The sequence below is a fragment of the Apodemus sylvaticus genome, chromosome 5 (assembly GCF_947179515.1).
Source record: "Apodemus sylvaticus chromosome 5, mApoSyl1.1, whole genome shotgun sequence".
NCBI lineage: Eukaryota > Metazoa > Chordata > Mammalia > Rodentia > Muridae > Apodemus > Apodemus sylvaticus.
Genome location: NC_067476.1, coordinates 108,973,643 through 108,993,910, shown reverse-complemented (window position 1 = coordinate 108,993,910; position 20,268 = coordinate 108,973,643). Strand labels below are relative to the sequence as shown.

Here is a 20,268-nt window from a genome sequence, read left to right as displayed (position 1 = left end):
TGCTGACGAGTGGTTAGAGTATAGGGAAGAGTTTCCAGCTGGACAGGGTGTTTCATAGGATATGTTGTTTCACATCTTCACCTATTTATAAACAACAATAAAAACTTAAGTCAAAACTATACCTTCGAGCTAGCAGTGATACTTCCCATCTGTACCGGGGAACAAGGAGAACCAAGAGATTGAGACTACCCTAGCACACATAGTAAGCTTAAGGCCAGTCTGGGGTGGGGAAGACACTGTCTAAAACAAACAAAGCCCCATACTTTTTAAATAATGAAATGATTCATAGCAGAAAGTCATTATGCTTAGTACATTATACTTAGTAAGGTACTACCCAATTGAACTTTCAGTTGCAGGTATGTACATATTTGCATATGTGCACATATACATAGATAGGGCAAGCATTCCTATTTACCACCGTTCTAGATTGCTACTTCTGGGTAACCAATTACTCCCAAGTACAGCAGTTTGAAGCAACCATGTGGTCTAGTGCATAATGGATTGTTTGTTTGTTTGTTTGTTTCTCTTGTAACTCAAATGTAAAGACTGAGCATACTATCAGGATTCCTATCAGTAAATTCATTATGGGGCTTCAACTTCCTCACAGTGAGGCAGGAGAGTAGCAGACTTATTAACTTAGGCTGGGAGTCTGTCTTAAGAGTTTCTGTTGCTGTGACAAAACCATGAGTAAAAGCAACTTGGGGAGGAAAAGAATTTATTTGGCTTACATTCCACGTCATAGTCCATTGATGGAAACCAAAGCAGGAACTAAGAAGTCATTGAGGGGTACTGCTTCCTGGCTTACTCCCCATTGCTTACTCAGCCTGTTTTCTTATACAGCCTAGGACTGCCTATCTAGGGGTGGCAGTGCCACACGTGCCCACCCCACATCAAGCACCGTCAATAAAGTGCACTACAAACTTGCCTACGACAATCTGAGTGAGGCATTTTCTCAGTTGATGTTCCTCCTTCCAGATAACTCTAATTGTGTCAGGCTGACAGAACCAAACCAACCAAAAACAACACAACACAAAACAAAACAAACAGCAGCAACAACAACAAAACTAAAGAAACAAAGAAAAGAAAGCAACCCCAACCAGGATGGACTTCAGAGTGCTGCAAAGAAGGCTGAAATTGCCTGGCCCTTTTGACCCATCCTCAAAAAATAACAGTGTTACCTCTCGCCTATTCTTTTGCTTGCAAATAAGATTTTAGGGCTGTTCAGATACAAGGAAAGCAAACATAGTTCACTATTCCAAAGGGCTCTCAAAGAAAGTGTGGCCTTAAGATAAACTAACAGTGAACTTTCAGCCATCCCAGGAAACCACAAAACATCAATGACTTAATATGTCAAACCTTTCTGACAAAAGATCCACACAACTGTCCCCAGTTAGAAGAAATAGCAGGCTCTGGGTCACAGGCTTCTTCTTTTCAATCTTTTGAACACCTCCTAGGTCTTGTGGTCATAGCATATCTGGCAATACAGAAGTATGGTGACTCACAAAACCATACTCCAGGACATCACTTACTCCGAAGAGTAGTTACTGTGCAACACAAACTGGACTGGATGAGGTTTTGCTGCTGTCTGTTTTTAAGATGTTGAAACTTTGGTATGTAGGAAGTTGAGTATAGAGAAGGTGTATCTGGGAGGAGTTGGGAAAGAAGGTGAATATGATAAAATGCACTGTATGAAATTCTCAAAGTAATTAAAGTGTTATCCTTAAAAATGTACTATCAAGACATGAAAGGACTCTCATGCACATTATTAGCTGAAGGAAGCCGATCTGAAAAGCCTATATACTCATGATTCTGTGTCACATCACAGGACAAGCATTACTCCCATCTGTGGTGATGACGGATCTGCCATGCACACGTGATGTATGTATGCTACATCATCAGTAATGTATGCTAAGTGTGTAGCAATAATGTGTGCTAAGTGCTATCCTATCTAGCTTTGTGTAAGCACATGCTGCTATTGGCGTGACAAATTACTTACTGGTGCATTTCACACAATGTAGCCCTATAACTAAGTGACTAATAAATGATGCCTGGCTCTTTGATGTGGTGATGCATACCTGTAATCCCAGCTACTCTGGAGACTGAGGCAGGAGGATCATGAATTGAAGACCAGTTTGGGCAGCATACTAAGTCCTTGTCCCAAACAATACAAAACAAAACAAAAATACAAAAAAAAAAAAAAAACAAAACAAAAAAACTAAAACCAATGAACCAAGCAAATGAACAAAAAACAAAAACAAAAAACAAACAAAAAATCCAAAAGGAAAAAAGTCATTTCTGGGTCTACAAAGATATTTTTTTTAATGTTAGATTCTTAGCAAGACTGTAGTTGATGAAGCTTTTATACGTGTCTTAGTCAGGGTTTCTATTCCTGTGCAAACAGCATGACAAAGAAGCAAGTTGTGGAGAAGAAGGTTTATTCAGCTTACACTTTCACATTGCTGTTCATCACTAAAGAAAGTCAGGACTGGAACTCAAGCAGGTCAGGAAGCAGGAGCTGATGCAGAGGCCATGGAGGGATGTTTCTTACTGGCTTGCTTCCCCTGGCTTGCTCAGCTTGCTTTCTTGTAGAACCTAAGTCTACCAGCCCAGGGATGGCACCACCCAAAAGGGGCCCTCTCCCCTTGATCACTAATGGAGAAAATGCCTTACAGCTGGATCTCATGGAGGCATTTCCTCACCTTAAGCTGCTTTCTCTGTTATAACTCCAGCTTGTATCAAGTTGACACAAAACCAGCCAGGACAAGCTGTTGAAAATGAAAATCAGTATATAACCATTGTGGAAGACTCTTTGACAGTGCTCACTTCAGCTGACCTAGCCATCCCACTATGAGTTAGAAAGTGTGTGCCAAAAGACATTAACTAGAACGTTCATGTTGACATGAGGAGTAACACATGCGTGGAAATTGACTTGAGTTCCCCAAAGGTTGAACAGACAAACTTTGAAAGTATTATGTACTACAGCATTACACAAGAATCATATTCTTTCATTACATGAGACAGCATGGATAGATCTTACAGTTATGATGTCATGTTCAGAAGCCCAAGGCTGTTCATTTTGGTTACTCCAGTTCCATAAGTCTATGAGGAAAAGATTATTCAGGATGATAAGAATTAGTGACCATGGTGCACAAAAGAAGAAAGGCTAACTCTGTCATTTGCCCAAGAGTAGGGCCTGAATTATAGAGACAAGCTTTAATCTCTTGTTCTAATCCAACAAAGCCTAGTCTAAGGAATAGAGCCATAGTCCTGAGCAAAGGCTGTCCACTTCTGTTCTGAGACAGTGTCTTGCTAAATTGCCCACAATGACTTCAGACGTGGAATCTTCATGTTTCTGCCTGCTGAGTGGCTGGGATTCCTGTTCCTTTCTAACAGATCTATCTGAAGCACTCCATTGCTTCACACAGTTATTCGGCCTACACTATAGTGTCTTTAATATATTTACAGTAGTTTTACACCATTGTCTGTTTACCTGACTTATGCTGACAAGCATTTCCCCCTGGATTATAGGTCCTATTCTTCTTCCTTGGGTTATTCTGTAATTGTTGTACCATTGAACATTATGTAACAGTCATTGTGGAACACAGAGATTTCATAGTTTTTTTTTTAAAGATTTTATTTATTTATTTATTATATGTAAGTAGTTGTCTTCAGACACTCCAGAAGAGAGCATCACATCTCATTGCGGATGGTTGTGAGCCACCATGTGGTTGCTGGGATTTGAACTCAGGACCTTCAGAAGAGCAGTCAATGCTCTTAACCGCTGAGCCATCTCTCCAGCCCGAGATTTAATAGTTTTAAGTTTTGGAAATCATCAGCCTTTTTCTTCTTCTTTCTTTCTTTCTTTCTTTCTTTCTTTCTTTTCTTTTCTTTTTTTTTTTTTTTTTTTTTTTTTTTTTTTTTTTTTTTTGGCTTTTAGAGTAAAGGGCTGATCTGGAACTTTCTTAGAATAAAAGGATTCTCTAGAATCTTCTTTGAGTTGAGCTGAGTTTTAGGGTTAGCTGTAACCTTAATTGGATTGAGTTTATTTGAGATTTATTCAACCTCCACCCTTTTCTAATATTGTCTTGATATTTGAGCTAGGGGAAGGTTGAAGTCAAGTTTGATTTTTTTTTTTATTCTGATCATGTTCTGGAATTCAAAACTAAGAATCATTCTGTCTGTCTAGCTCTCCTCTGTGTATGCTCTTCCTCCACTTTGGCTTTGTTGACAAAATTCGTAAGTGAGGCACATTGAAGGTGACACAGAGGAGTTGTTTAAGTCATCTGCCTTTGCATTTGGGTATCTTTCCAGTCATTCCCTAAAAACATACTTATATCTAAGGCACAGCAGACCTGCCTTCATCTTCACATGTATTTCACCTTGGCAGGTCAAGGGAAGGTCCAGTAGATGGAGACGCCTGTCCCTCAGGTAAGGAAGCTGCTGTGGATTTGTGCTTATTTATAGAGTAGTATGTTTCTTTCTAGGTCTCAGGTCATCATCTGGGCTGGCTTCATGGGCTTGCCCTGCTGTTGATCGAAGCCTGGTGCTGAGAAGCCCTGCATGGAGTTTAGAGCTTTGATAAGGTTTGAATGAAGTGTTATAACATTGACCATCATTGTTATCAGTATCTGCTGACTTCCATAAACACCTAGAAAAGAATGCTTTCGATATGACCTGGCTTTTCCTTATTATTTCCACAGAGCAGCTCTCTCCTTCTATGAGAATAGATGTGAGTTTGCCTCTCATTTCTTAAGTCCTTTTCATTATTATTGTTACACGGAATGACTGGAACCACAGTCATCCAGACTGTGAACTTCTTTTGAAGCTGGCTGAAAGTGTTCTATGAATGTTTCATGCCTTCCATTCATTTTCTTTCCTTCCAGGAAAATGTGATGTGATTTTCAGGTTATAATTGATATAGTGGGCTGGAGAGATGACACAGCCGTTAAAGGCTAGGTTCACAACCAAAAATTTAATTGAAATAGTTTGATATACTCTGCTCCTCATGTCTCTTTCTTGATCTGCTTAGCCCTAGGTCCCTTAATACTTGACTTCCTCCGCTCTTGATATTTTATATAATATTTTACTATCATTGTTAAATGCATATTTAATGATACATATGCATTTTAAATAATATTAAGAGAATGACACATTCTATTTAACTCAAAATGTGTAATTAGTTTTATATAGTATAACCCTGTGATTTTATAAACTGGACCATTTAATAGGTGAATGAATATACAGTAAGTATTTTAGTAAATTAAAATATGATTTCGTTCTTTTCAGTCATTATTAAGGTATGTTAATTAGTTCTTAAGCTATATTAAAGACTTCCAAATTTTTCTCTCTTTTCCTATCTTTGGCTCCTACTCACTAAATTTTCATTATCTGGCATGTTATTACTTTTCAAATAACTAGATACTTTTCCCATTTATCTACTTACCTATTCATCAAATGATGAATACAACAAGTCCTTACAACCTTGGGACAGATGCTATGCCTAATGTATGGGATTCCGCTCTGATGTAGTACATAGTCTCTATCTCCATGGAGACATGGATATGCACAACATTACCATGAAAATCTTTGCTCGGAGCAACTGCTACACAATACAAGTGGCATTGTGAGCTGTTAGCCAGGAGCCTCCAGAGCACACTCACAATGTGCTGCTTTCCTGTCACCAAGGCAAATGATTATTAAGTTTCTGGTTCTGAGTTTATTATAGATACATTCCACAACAACTCAAAAATATTGTGGAGCTTTATTATCAGAAATTGAAATGAGAGCATTCAGCAAAATTCATGTTGGGGTTTCTTATAGAGGCAGCATGTAAACACTTACCTCTATCCCTTTTCAAAGTGTGTGGACTTTACAAAGTACACAAATGAATGTTTAACAATATCTTACAAATTCTAAAAGTTCTAACTTAGATATCATATTTTGGTTTAGTGGGCTATGCGAATTAAGTACAATCAGAATTAATGCAATTGGTTGATTTTGCTTCATTAGAAAGTCCCGGAGCCCCCAACAAGCTTTGAAGAATTCTTAAAGTCTCAGAACTGGGTGAGTAGGACTTTCTATCGTTTATCTGCTGACACATCTTTTCAAAACATCAAATATGGAAAGAATGTATTCAAGACAAGTGTATTTCCTTTCAGTGGACTGTATGTCATGTCCAGTTCATCTCAACAACAGTGTTTGACACTTAATCCTATTAGCCCTGTGCATACAGTTCTGCGAACTTCCCTAAGATTCTGTCTTATTTATACCTGAAGAAAATCTATTCATCATGACTATAGTACTCACAGAGTTTGCAAAGAACATACATTAGTATTCCTTCATTATTGAATCAAACAAGTAGTCAAAGTATGTTTTCATATTGCAAATTCCAGTTTCTATTGTTCTATATAATGAGTCTTTCTGGAGTTACTGGGATCACTAAGGAGTTTTCCCTGAGAATTGGGTGGGTTCATTCATTTGCAAATGTGAAGCTAAGATTTGCTGAACTTTATTTTTTGTATTTTCAGTTATCTTTGCATTTTTTAAAAATCATTTATTTATTTATTTACACTCCAGATTTTATTCCCCTCCCAGTCAACCCACCAACTGTTCCACACCCCATACCTCCTCCCTGCTCGCCCCCCTATCTCCACAAGTATGTCCCCACCCCATCCCAACCCCCACCCTACCAGACCTCTAGACTCCCTGGGGCCTCAAGTCTCTTAAGGATTAGGTGCATCTTCTCTGACTGAACCCAGACCCAGTAGTCCTCTCCTGTATATGTGTTGGGGACCTCATATCAGCCTGTGTGTGTGCCTGGTTGCTGGTCCACTGTTTGAGAGATATCAGGGATCCAGGTTAGTTGGGACTGCTGGTCCTCCTTCAGGGTCACCCTTCTCCTCAGCTTCTTCCAGCTTTTCCCTAGTTCAACCACAGGAGTTAGCAGTTTCTGTCCATTGGCTGGGTGCATATATCTGCATCTGACTATTTTAGCTGCTAGTTGGGTTTTCGGAAGTGCAGTCATGCTAGGTTCCATTTTGTGAGAGCTCCACAGCCTCAGTAATAGTGTCAGGTGTTGGGACCTCCCCTTGAGCTGGATCCCACTTTGAGTCTGTCACTGGACCTTCTTTTCCTCAGACTCCTCTCCATTCCCATCCCTGCAGTTCATTCAGACAGGAACAATTATGGGTCAGATTTTTGACTGAGTGATGGCAACCCCATCCCTCACTTTTTTTATTTTTATTTTTTATTTTTTATTATTATATATTTTTATTTTCTATATTCTTTGTTTACATTCCAAATGATTTCCCCTTGATGCCCTGTCTTGACGATTAACAAATATCTAACATATCCTAGGTACAGGCAACAGCTTTTGGGGAAGCCCCTGCTCCAGTTGTTCAGGACCTATATGAATACCAAGCTGCACATCTGCTGCATATGTGCATGGAGGCCTAGGTCCAGTCCATGTTTGCTCTTTGGTTGGTGATTTAGTCTCTGAGAGCCCCAAGGGTCCAGCTTAGTTGACTTTGTTGGCTCTCCTGTGGAGCTTCTCCTGGAGAGCCCCCTGGGGGCCTTCAATCCTTCCTCCTATCCTTCCATAATAGTCCCCAAGCTCCATCCACTGTTTGGTTGTGGGTGTGTGCCTCTCTCTGAGTCTTGGTTGTTGGGTGGGACTTCTCAGAGGGCAGTAATGCTAGACTCCTGTCTGCAAGCATAACAGAGTGTCATTAATAGTGTGAGAAACTGGTGGTTGTCCATGGCATGGGTCTCAAGTTGGACCAGTTATTGGTTGGCCTTTCCCTCACTCTGTGTTCCATCCCCTGTCCCTGCATTTCTTGTAGACAGGGTAACTTTTGGGTCAAAAGTTTGTGGGTGGGTTGGAGACCCCATTGCTTCAATAGGGTTCCTGTCTAGCCACAGGAGGCAGCCTCCCCAGGCTCCATATCCCCAGTGTTGTAAGTCAGAGCTAAGGACATTCTCATTGATTCTTGGGTGCCTCTCCTATCCCAGGTCTCCATGTCTTTCAGGAGATGCCTCCAACTCCCCCCCCCCCAGGTCGTTTGCAGGTTTCTATTCATTTCTATTCATGGCCATCTGGACACACCCCTGCTCCTTCCTACACCTGCTCCTTTTCTCTCCCACTCCCTTTCCCATCCCCTCCTCCATCCAGTTCCCTCTCTCCATCTGCCTTCCATGATCATTCCATTCCTGCTTCCAAGTGAAGCTCAAGCATCTTTGTTTGTGCCTTCTTCCTGTCCAGCCTCCTTGGGTCTGTGGAGTGTAGCAGGGGCACCCTGTATTCCATGGCTAATATCCGCTTATAAGTGATACACACACCATGCTTGTCCTTTGGGGACTGGTTACCTCACTCAGGATGACATTCTCAAGAGCCATCCATTTGCCTGCAAAATTCATGATGTCTTTGTTTTTTGTGGCTGAATACTATTCCATTGTGTAAATGTACCACATTTTCCTTATCCATTCTTCAGGTGAGGGACATCTAGGTTGTTTCTAGTTTCAGGCTATTACAAATAAAGCTGCTATGAACATAATTGAGCAAGTGTCTTTGTGGGATGATGGAGCATCTTTTGTATATATGCTCAGGAATAGTATAGCTGGATCTTGAGAGAGAGAACTATTCCAAGTTTTCAGAATAACTGCCAAATTGATTTCCAAAAGGGCACAATTTTGCACTCTCACCAGCAATGGAGGAAAGTTCCCTTGCTCTGCATCCTCACCAGCATGAGCTATCACTTGTGGTTTTGATTGTAGGCATTCTGACTGGTGTAAAATGGAATCTCAGAGTTGTTTTTATTTGCATTTCTCTGATGATTAAGGAATTTGAACATTTCTTTAAATGCTTCTTGGCCATTGTCTTTTCCTCTATTTTGAGCATTCTGTTAAGTTCTGTGCCCCATTTTTTAATTGGTTTATTTGGACCACTAGTGTTTAACTTCTTGAGTCCTTTATAAATGTTAGATATTAGCCCTCTGTCAGATGTAGGGTTGGTGAAGATTTTTTCACAATCTGTAGGCTGCCCTTTTATTTTATTGACAGTGTTCTTTGCCTTATAGAAGATTTGAAGTTTCATGAAGTCCCATTTATCAATAGTTAATCATAAAGTCTGAGCCATTGGTGTTCTGTTCAGAAAACTGTGTCTGTACCAGTGGCTTGAAGGATATTTCCCACTTTCTCTTCCATGAGATTTAGTACATCAGGCTTTATTACCCATCCGTTGAAGGACACTGAGGTTGTTTCTATGTCCTAGCTATTGATAATGGAGTGGCAGTGCACATGATTAAGCAACCATCTATGGAGTATAATGAAAAACATAATGCCCTTTTGGGCATATGTCAAGGAGTAGTATAGCTAGACCACATTAGATCTGCTTATAGCTTTTTTTGAGAACTCTCTATACTGATTTCCAAAGTGACTATCTCAGTTTTCAATCAGTTATTTTCTTTATCCTAGCAATTCTGACTGGGGTTTTAATTTACATTTATCTAATTGCAAAGGATATTGATCATGTTTAATGATATTTTGTAGTGTCTTAGATAATGGAGCTGTTTTGGAGACCTATCCATTAGAAATGGTCTCTACAACTATGTGTTTTAACTGGCTGTGTTTTTCTGTTATAGTCTCTTTCTTGTTGCAAAGAGAAGCTTTCTTGATGAAGAGAGAGGACTACACTTATTTGTGGGTATAAGAAATAACATTTGGAATGTAGTCAGCGATTATGCTGGTTTAATAAAATGGAAGGTGTAGATTCTGCTCCAAGATTCATGACTACTAGCCCTAGGTAGAGAGCTAGGTTTCCAGTACCAGGCATGATTTCCCTCTTGTTAAGCAGATCTTAAGTAAGATTGGTGAGCTGTTAGATATCACCAAAGCATGTGTGCCACTGCTGAACCCTAAGGGTCGTTTTGCCCTGCTGGGTGGTGTTGTCACTTATAGGCATCACAGCTGAGTAAGTCTCTTGGTTACCTCTCTTCTGTAGAAGCTTGCATGGTGCCTTCTGGAACCATGAAAACTACTGCTCAGAGAGAAGGCTTTCAGATCACTTATAGTTCTGAGGCCTCTGATGTGCATGCTGTCTCCAGCAACAGGGACTTATCTTCCTCTTCTGGAGGAGAACCAAGGGCAATAGCAACAAGCTGTGTGTTTTCGAAGTCTCTTGGACAGCCCTGGCCAACAATTCAAAAAAGGGCTCCTCATGCCTGATATTGGAATTTCAGTAGATGGTATTTGGCTCTTGGAGGGAGCATTTTTGTTTGAACTATACATGGATGTTTATACACAAATATATGCGTTTTGTAGGGTTTTATTAAGTAGATAATAATGATTCCTTATGGCATTTTAGACATCCCCCAAATCATGCAAAACATATGCATTTATGTATATAAACCTAGAAAAATGCTAAATGAAATAAACCAGACCCAGAAAGACCACATTGCTACATTTTCAGCTCACACAATCTAAAACAGTGGGACTCAGTAATGGATTGAAAAATACAAAGTTTCTATTATATGATATGAATATACTCTGGAAATCTAATGGACAGTATGGTAACTCTAGTTAATATATATTTTAAAATTGCCAAGACAATATCTATTAGATTTCTCACCATAAAAAAAAAAACAAGGAGAACCTTTGTGAGATAATATGATCTTTATATTTGACTGATCATTTCATAGAATATACAGATATTAAAATAGCATGTTATTTATCATAAATATGTATAATTTTGCTTATTACATGTCTGACTGGAAAATAGAAGTAAAAAATAACTACGGTGCCATCTATTTTTCTTTCCTCCAAGCCAAACACTGGAGAACTGTCTTAAACTGCAGGGGACTCACACTAAAGGAATTGAATCATGAATATTTATGATTCTAAATTTTGTTTTTTTTCTATAAAAGGTATTTACTAGATCAATTGATGAAATTTCAATAGGGTTTAACTTAGATAGGGAGATTACACTAGTTTCCTAATTTTTACAAAGCTATTTCATAGGAGAGAGCTTTCCGCTTTTTCACAGATACTAAAGTATTGAAAGAGAATGAGCCATCAAAGCAGTAACTTACACGCAAATGATCCCCAAGGTTTGTGATTATTTGAAATTTATTTTTTAAACATTTAATTAAAACAATGCTATAGAATAATTATGAATTTTAGATCATTAAACTCTTTGATTTGAATTTGTTCAAGATGATTAAAATGTGTATTTCTGCAGGATTATTGGCCCAGGGATGTTCATTTTAGAGATACTGATATATGGGAAGACACTCAGAAAAAAATAGAAGAGGCTCTTTCATATTCTTATATCTATTCTTATCTGTGGACCAACGTTCCTCGACTATATGAAATCGTCGACAGCTTGGAGTCAAAATTAAAGGAATGCTCACATCTTTTGCAACACCATGCCTCCAGATTATTTGAAAGTGACAAAATGATTTCCAAGAAAAGTAAGATTTATTTTTTATGTGAATAAGGTAAATGGTCAGTGGTGTGTGTGTGCGTGTGTGTGTGTGTGTGTGTGTGTGTGCGCGCATGTGTGCGCGCGCACACGTGCACGCACACCTGCCTGCCTGTCTGTCTATGCATGCTTCCTCTATGTGTGTTCTTATAAAGGATGAAATTCCAAAGTTTAAATATTTTAAAACTAAATGTTTGAAGCTCTCATCATCCAACAGGACCTAGTAAATATTTTTAGATAGACCTGATGATGAGGTTTGAAAGAAAGCATCACTAGAACAAACTTAAGCCCGTTAAAAGCTTTGTTAAATTAGAAGAATTAGCAAAACAGGGGATTCAGAGAAGCAGCATGTGCCAATTGATGATGTAAGAAGCAAGCCTCAATCAACAGCAAACATAGCAACCAGAATAGCCGAGGGCGGACCCACACAGTCGAGTTTACCCATGCGTGTACTTAGTGCTCAGTATGGAAGAAACAAACTGTTAGATGCACAGCCTCCAGCAGTGAGAATTTTTCATCCTTAGTATTTGAGTAACCTTTCCCCTATCTAATTGGAAATAAGGATTTTTTATTTCTCTTTTTTCTGTTTCTGTTACTTTTATTTTTGTTTCTGGTTGCATTGTACTTCAAGTACTATATTGAACAGAGAGAGTGGGAACCTTTGTCTTATTTCTGATTATAATGGGAAGGAGATTTTGTCCATTTAGCCTTAGCTTTCTGCTTAGGACTGCCTTCATTGTGTCCCACAAATTTTGGCATGTTTTGTTTTCAATTCATTCATAGCTAGAATTTTTTTCCTTTATGACTTTTTCCTTGTCTAATTACCACTCAATAGTATTGTTTTTTTAAGTTTTCTTGAGTTTGTGTACTTCCTTTAGTTTCTCTAGCTGTTGATAGCTGTCTGGCTTTATTCCATTACAGGTAAATAAATACAGGATGTTATTGTTAAATTTCTGAATTTGTTTTGACTTGCTTTATGTTTTATCTTCTGATCAATCTTAGAGGTTGTGGGCTGCTGAGGAGAATAAGTACCCCCTAGTGTTTGGTTGAGTTGGTCTGTAGATAGCTGTGGGGTCCACAATATTCACCATGTCATTTAACCCGAGTTTTTCTCTGTCTAGGTTTTCCTAGGGGGACTTTCCACAGATGTTTGAATGTGCCTTACTGAGTTTTTTTACTTGCAGCATCATTTCAATTTGAGTTTTCATCAGTAGTATCCTCTTTATTAAATTCTGTAATTTTGTCTTGGAATGATTTCTGCATTTCATTCATCTCTTAGTTTTGTTTTAAGTATTAAATCTAACTAGCTGAATTATTTGAAAACATGTGACTTGTTTGTTAGATATTGGTTGAGGTAAAACATTAGATACAGAAGTGTCACAGACGTGTAAGGTTGAGATGGATATTTTGGAGAAACAAAAGGAAACATGATGATAGTTTCATTACTTATTACGGCTTGTTACTTTTTACGGGTGTGTGGCTTGTCAAAATTTCTGGCTTATTTTCAGTGAATAGTTTTGTATATAATTTATTTAAATTATCTAGAATGTCCTTGGTTTTTGTCTTTTTTTTCTTAAAGGGTCATATACAAACCTGGAACGCTACAAGGCATTTATAAAAGAACACTATAGGCAAAAGAAGATAGCGGTATGAGCTTGGTGTTTTTACCGTCCCTCAAGAATGTCTTTTCATAAAATATGTGAATGCTATGGTTTACAGATAAGAGCTGCTAATATTTTTATAAATGTCCTTTTAATCTTTTGTGAATAATATTTCTGTCTTCAAAATCTAAAAATGTATTTTTGACACTCAGTATTGTAGCCTTGATACTGTCATAGCATCTTAAGTCATTTTAGATTGATTTTAATGTGTCTGTATGTTCCTTCCTTTGGTTATTTAATGAATGAAATATGTGAACCAATGCTTTATTAATTATTTTGAAATATAAAGATTTTATTGAGGTCATTTATCAGGATATTGATGTGAAAATCCTTTCATTTATAATTTTAAATAATTCATTTTGAATTTTTCCAGCTTTCAGATCAAATGGAGACAGAGAAGAATATAGAGGTATTTCAATTTTCTATACTGCTGGATGATATGTCAGATATACTATGTAGGGTCAAGAGAATAATTACAGTGATATAGATGTAGATATAACTATAAATTTGAGCTCTAAGAAAGAGAGTTGGGAACAGACTTAGAAACCTTTCTGTGCTGCCCTGTTCTTGTTTCTTTATGCATGAACAATCTAAAATACTTGACTTTTTGATTATATGCCACAATTGGTTCTGAAATATGATTACCTTTTGTTTAAAAGATGGCTCATGAGTACGTGAAGGCATTTAATTTCTCAGAAACAAAATTCATTAAAATAATTTTCTTAGGAGAAATACCTGATTTTAAATATAATAACATAAAAAAGCATAATTATGTTAAGTAATAGTTATTTATTTGTCTTCTAAAGCATATGAAACCACTATACATATACTATAAAGAATTAATTTTTCTTAAATGACATTTTCATTCTTTTCCTAGGGTTGCACCTGTATATTCAAACAAAATGAGCTGACACAGTTACCCAGACATTTGGATGCTAAACAAATTTATCTTTATGTTTTAAGAACCCATAACTTTGAGGTATATAAGCATTATTTGTTTTGATCCATAGTAAAACTTGAGAATGCGATTTTAATGAATCAGACTTTTAGTTAAAAGAATAAGAAGTTAGAAGTTAAACAAAACTTGATTCTTTGAACATACAATTTGTAAGGAAACATTAGTGATGTCTAACCCTGTTTCTCAGAAGAAAATGGGTTGGTATCGTAGTTACTGTTCCATTTCTGTAACAAAACACTATAACCAAGCCAACTTATATAAGTGTTTAATTGGGCTTATGGTTTCATAAGGTTAGCGTCCATAAGGACAGAGCAAAGGCATGGCAGCAGGAAAGGTTGAGAGATCACATCTTGATTGCCAAGTAGAAGGTAGAGAGAGTTAACTGGGAATGGTATCAAACATTTGAACCCAAAACCCACTCCCAGTACCTTACTTCTCCAGTGAGGTCACACCTCTTAATTCTTTACAAACAGTTCCACCAGCTGGGAACCATGTTTCAAACATAAGGGCCTATGGGGACCATTCTCATTCAAACCACCACAAAAAAAAAAAATGTGTTGGCATCTCTAGAGTTTTGATGCTAGTGTCTGTTGGCTGGGAATGTGACTATAAAAGGTTATTATTCTCTGTTTCCCCTCTTATTAACTCAGGCACCTTAGTATGCAGTTTTTACTCTGAAATAACTTGTGAGTGCTCTAACACATGTGATTTGTGTATTCTTTAAAAGCCTGAAAAATGTCTGGCATACTTTTGTATTATGCCCCGTAGTATAACTGAATATTAAACAGAAAGTACAGGAGTGTGACTATTTCAGTGGCCAGTGATCATCAGGGATGGGATGAACTCAAAGAGCGCCTATTGGTAAAACTGTTCATCACTGCCCTTTTGTCTGCATTTCTATTTTTCATGTTTAGATATACTATATATGCTCTTTGTAAGAAAAAAATTGCAAAGTATAAACTGAAGCTATTACAAGTGAAATACAGTTAGTTCCCTGTAGAAGAGAAGTACTCCCATAGAAATAATGATCGATAATTTTCTTGTTAAAAAGTTTGCAAGATTTCCTTATTGTTGACTTGCATTTGAGGAACAAAAAACCCGAATATTTATGGGTTTCCTCAATGGAAATGTTGAATTATATTGAATCTAGTATTTAAAAATTCTTGTAGAATTGGTAAATTTGTTTGGATGACATTGAAAAGCTTCTGCATGGCAAAAGACACAATTAGTAGAATCAAGAGATAGTGTTCAAGGATAGTAAAAAATCTTTGCCAGTTAAACATCTGAAACAGATTCATATCTAAGATCTATAATTAGCTCCAAAAATTAAACATAAAATCTTCAAGTCATCCAATCAATAAAGAAACAAACGATTTAAATATATAGATCTCAAAAGAAGAAATATACATGGCCAATACATATTTGAGAAAATGTATAGCATCCTTAGTCACCAGGAAAATGAAAATTAAAATTACTTTGATATTCCATTGCCTTTCAGTTAGAATGGTTATCAAATAAGGCAGATGACACCAGCATATAGTCAAGAATGAGGAAGTAAGAACTCTTTCATGCTCTTGGTGAGAATGTAGGCTAGAGTAGACATTATAAAAATCAGTATGAGTGTTCTTCAAAAATATAAAAATAAAACTTTCATGTTATCTAGCTATGCTATATCTGCTGGGCATATCCTAAAAGGATGTAATTACATTACCACAGATAATTGCCATGCATTTTTATCACTGTACTATCTAAAATATCCAAGATATAACAAGCCTAGATGCCTATCAACAGATGAATTAATAAATAGAATGTTATAAATGCACATATAACATATGGGATTTTATTCAATAATAAAGAAAAACTGACTTTAAGTTATTTGTGTGAAAATGGATTCAATTGGAGGTAATCATGTTAAGCTAAGCAAATAAAACCAAAATCAGGAAAAAGTCAAGTACGATTTTCATTCATATTTGTTTCTCATATGTGATGTGTGCACATGTATGTGGTGTGTGTGTGTGTGTGTGTGTGTGTGTGTGTGTGTGTGTGTGTGAAGAAAGGGTGACTGAGTTGAGAGGTGTTCTAAATGGAAAAGAAGGGGCAACAAGGGAGGGTATTGAGAGAGATCCAGATAAAATATTACTTGTTGTCTCTCATATGCAGAATATAGATATATTTGGAAAAAGAAAAGGGAACAATGGGGATGGGAGAGAATGGATAGAGAGGAAGCTGTATAGGTGAATATGTGCAAGACATGTCTATAAGGAAACATCAACAAAACCTAGCATTTTGTACATAATCTAAGAAATTAATTTTAAAACCCTTGTAAATAACAGCATAAAATAGTCTATTAAAGCTACTTAACTAAGTAAAAATGTATAGTTTCTAGTTTTTATGCTAATACATTTAACTTTAGGTACTAGCTTTGATGAATTGTCTGCTTAAGGAAAATGTTTAGATAAATTCATGAGAAGATTTACTGTTAAAATTCCATGACTAAGTGGTTATTTATCTTAAGTTAAAAAAATGAGAAATAAAGTATGTTTCCTATATTGTTGGTGTGTTTGGTTTAGTCTACAATATCCTTGCATTAGGTACTAGCCATATGTAGTTTGTGAGCAAATACAATGTGCTTGGTATAACTGATAACTGAAAATTTTCATCCAAGTTATTTTAATAGACTTACATATAAATATAAAACTAATATTTCATCATTAAAATAGTTATATTTGGAATAAAATTACAAAATATGATTCTATTTTGTATAAACATGTATTTATGAATCTAGAAATGCTATCATAGTATTTCTGATGAAAATTTAATGTTCAAATTAAGAAATAATATCAATACAAAATACATTCCATTGTTTTCAAATTTTAGCACCAAAGATATAAAATATTTAATTAATATTTTGTCAATAGTAACATATTTTAATTTGTTGTCCATAGGAAAAGGTATTTAAAGTCTGGAAAACCTACATTCTCTCAGACTGCTCCATTGCTCTTTTGCATGATGCCTTTTGGTGGTGGTTTCTACATAAATTCAAGGTAAAGGTCATTTTAAAACTATGTAAAACATTGATTTGTAGCACAATTATTTTTTCAGTACAGGTAATGTTAATACAATTTTTTTTTTACTCAGAAGATTTTTATAGCATTCCTCATTGAATAGAAATCCTACCTACACTTTCTTCTTTCACAGTAGTTAAAATTCCAAGAAAGATTTCAAAGAACTTGGTTCTTCACCAATCAGAAAAGATAAGGGAGAGGCAATACTATAGTGAATGACAAAGCTGTAGCTTTACATGGTGTTTTATGTTGGTAACCGGAACATAACATCTACTACAAATTAGTAACATTGAGGATTTAGAAGAGAACCTGGAGATCATATAGACAGAGAGCCTTTATCTGGTTAAGAAAGGTGAGGATCTGAATCTAGGTGGGGAAAGTAAAATTCTTGTAGTAGCACAAGAAGCACTGCTTAATCAGCAGAATTTCATTAAGAATAAATATCTTGAAGTTTCTTGAAGCTTGGTTCCCCAAAATGATGCAAAAAGCTAGAAGACGGCCCTCAAGCCACTGTCATCTGAGGACAGTGTATATGGCTGTATAAGCCCTTCTTTGGTAATAACACCCCACTTCCAGGACCAATGTTCACATCAGAGGACTGTCCACAGTATCCTGCTCATTGCCCTCCACAGACTGCATCATCATCCCTATCTAACCCCACCCTGGGAACCCAAATCACAGCTGTCTAAGTACCATATGCACAGCATATATTACACAAAAGAACCTCCAACCAAGCTACAGCTTTCCCTAACTATGCTGGACCACTTCTGATACCCCAGTTACATATCCCTCCCCCCACCACTACCACCACTGAGCAAGTCCAACGATGAGCCGGGTTGAGCTAAAAACAAATAGGAATTCAAATGCCTACTGAACAAAGGTGGATCAGATAGTAAACCACACAGTCACTAACACTACTCCATAAATGCAAGCCCAACACACAAAATATGAAAAATAAGACAATGTATCTCTTCAAAAAATGATACCCCACATTAATGTTCTCCAAGGAAATAACTTAGATGACATACATGCTCAGGAACTGAAAATGGCAATCTTAGGATTCAAGGAACTCAAAGGGGGATATGAATACGTGCCAAAATGATGACCTAGAAAACACAAGCAAATGGTTGAGTGCACTAATTAAAACAAAACAAGATATGAAAATAGAACACAATGAAGAGATAGAAATCCTGAAGAAAACCAAAATGAAATTTAAAATGAACAATTCATTAAGTCTAATAAGCTCAGAGGAATACCTCACCAAAGGTATGAATTGAATGGAAAGGAGAATATCAGGGCTTGAAGACGAGGTAGAAGAATTAGATCACAAAACCAAAAGAAAATGAAAAATCTTTCAAAGGCCCTATGAAAGGGGCACTCAGGTACTCTGAAACAGAAAAGGACCAAGATTATGGACTATGGATAGAGAGGAAGGAAAAGCAATCTAGGTCAAAGGCACACCTCTTCTTTCCAACAATCAGAAGAAAATTAATCCAGTCCACAAGATGGAAATCATGTATGGTACCATTAACTAGGCCAAGTCCCCATTCCTAGATATGTCATAGACCCTAGAAGAGAACTCAATGCCATTAGTTTGCTAAATGAACACTATTAAATTGCTCAACAATGAATATCTTTACACCCATAGATTAGTGAAGCTTTCAACCGTCATCAGAGAGGCTTCTTTCTACAGTAGGTGACTGGCATTTTGAATGGATGCCCCATAGGTTCATATGCTTGAGTGCTTGTGTGCCAGTTGCTGGAACTGTTTGGAAAGTGTATTGACTGGTTTTGTGGGTCAGTTTGACATAATCTGGAGTTATCACAGAGAAAGGAGCTTCAGTTGAAGAAATGCCTCCATGAGATCTAGCTGTAACAAATCACATATCAAATGACTCCCAAGAAGAAGAAAGGAGAGGTCCCGGATCCTGAAAAGGCTTGTTCCAGCATTGTAGGGGGATTACCAGGACAGAGAAGTAGGAGGGGGTCGATAGGAGAATGGGCAGAGGGAAGAGGGCTTAGGGAACTTATGGAGAGGGGAGAATCGGGAAAGGGGAAATCATTTGGAATGTAAACATAGAATATAGAAAATAAAAAATTTTATATATATATATATATATAAAGAGAGATCTAGCTGTAAGGCATTTTCTCAATTAGTAATCAAGGTGGGAGAGCCTCTTGTGGGCTGGTAGCCTTGGGTTCTATAAGAAAGCAAGCTGAGCAAGCCAGGGGAAACAAACCAGTAAGGAACATCCCTCCATGGCCTCTGCATCAGCTCCTGCTTCCTGACCTGCTTGAGTTCCAGTCCTGACTTCCTTTGGTGATGAGCAGCTAAGTGTAAGCTAAATAAACCCTTTCCTCCTCAATTTGCTTCTTGGTCATGATGTTTGTGCAAGAATAGAAACCCTGACTAAGACAGAAAGTATTAGGAGGTGTGGCCTTTTGGAGGAGGTGTGTCACTAGGTTGTGTTTTGGGATTTTAAAAGTGGTGCCATTCCTGTGTTCTCTCTTCCTTATGGGTAAGTTTTAGTAAATGAGCTCTCTGCTACTACCTGCTGCCAGGCTCCCCGTTATGATCATGAACTCTAACCTTCTCAAACTGTGAGCCCCAAATTAAGCAGCTTGTTTTATAAGTTGCCTAGGTCAGGGAGTCTTATCACAGCAATAGAAAGGTGGTGACTAATGCAGAGACTGGCAATCGGTCATGGAGGGAGAGTAAGACTTTGGAGTGCTCTGTCCTGAGTGGGACATCCATGGTGTTCACCTCCCCCTCCAGGCTCATGGTGCACACCTCCCCCTCCAGGCTCAGGATACCACACGAGAGCTTGAGAAGGTTGCTGGAGCCAAAGGCAGTCAGTGACTACCATGAAACAGCGTTTTCTAGACAAGACGGAGCCACTGCACATAGGGACTCAGAACTGTGCTGTGTGTACAAAGTCAAGTGAGGCACTAACAGTTCACTGAACTAGACAGCCTTAAAGCAGATGACCTGGACATTCATGTAAGATCCTATGTATCTATAAGTCTCTATTTGTTTTGTTTTCTAATACCACAAAAATTAGCAGTTTTGTGTGGTTTTTTTTTTTTTTACTGAGTTTGAACTCCCTA

The 20,268-nt window shown here is 37.4% G+C and overlaps 1 protein-coding gene across 1 annotated transcript in view; it reads left to right on the top strand.

Moving 5' to 3' along the window:
- Positions 1-4,407: 4,407 nt before the first annotated feature.
- The window catches only part of Fam227b (family with sequence similarity 227 member B), a 155,868-nt gene continuing 140,007 nt past the window's right edge, over positions 4,408-20,268 (top strand). The window contains 7 exon segments of the mRNA XM_052183484.1: positions 4,408-4,428; positions 6,010-6,063; positions 11,234-11,465; positions 13,056-13,123; positions 13,511-13,546; positions 14,015-14,116; positions 17,041-17,139. Coding sequence (XP_052039444.1) covers positions 4,408-4,428; positions 6,010-6,063; positions 11,234-11,465; positions 13,056-13,123; positions 13,511-13,546; positions 14,015-14,116; positions 17,041-17,139 — 612 coding nt within the window.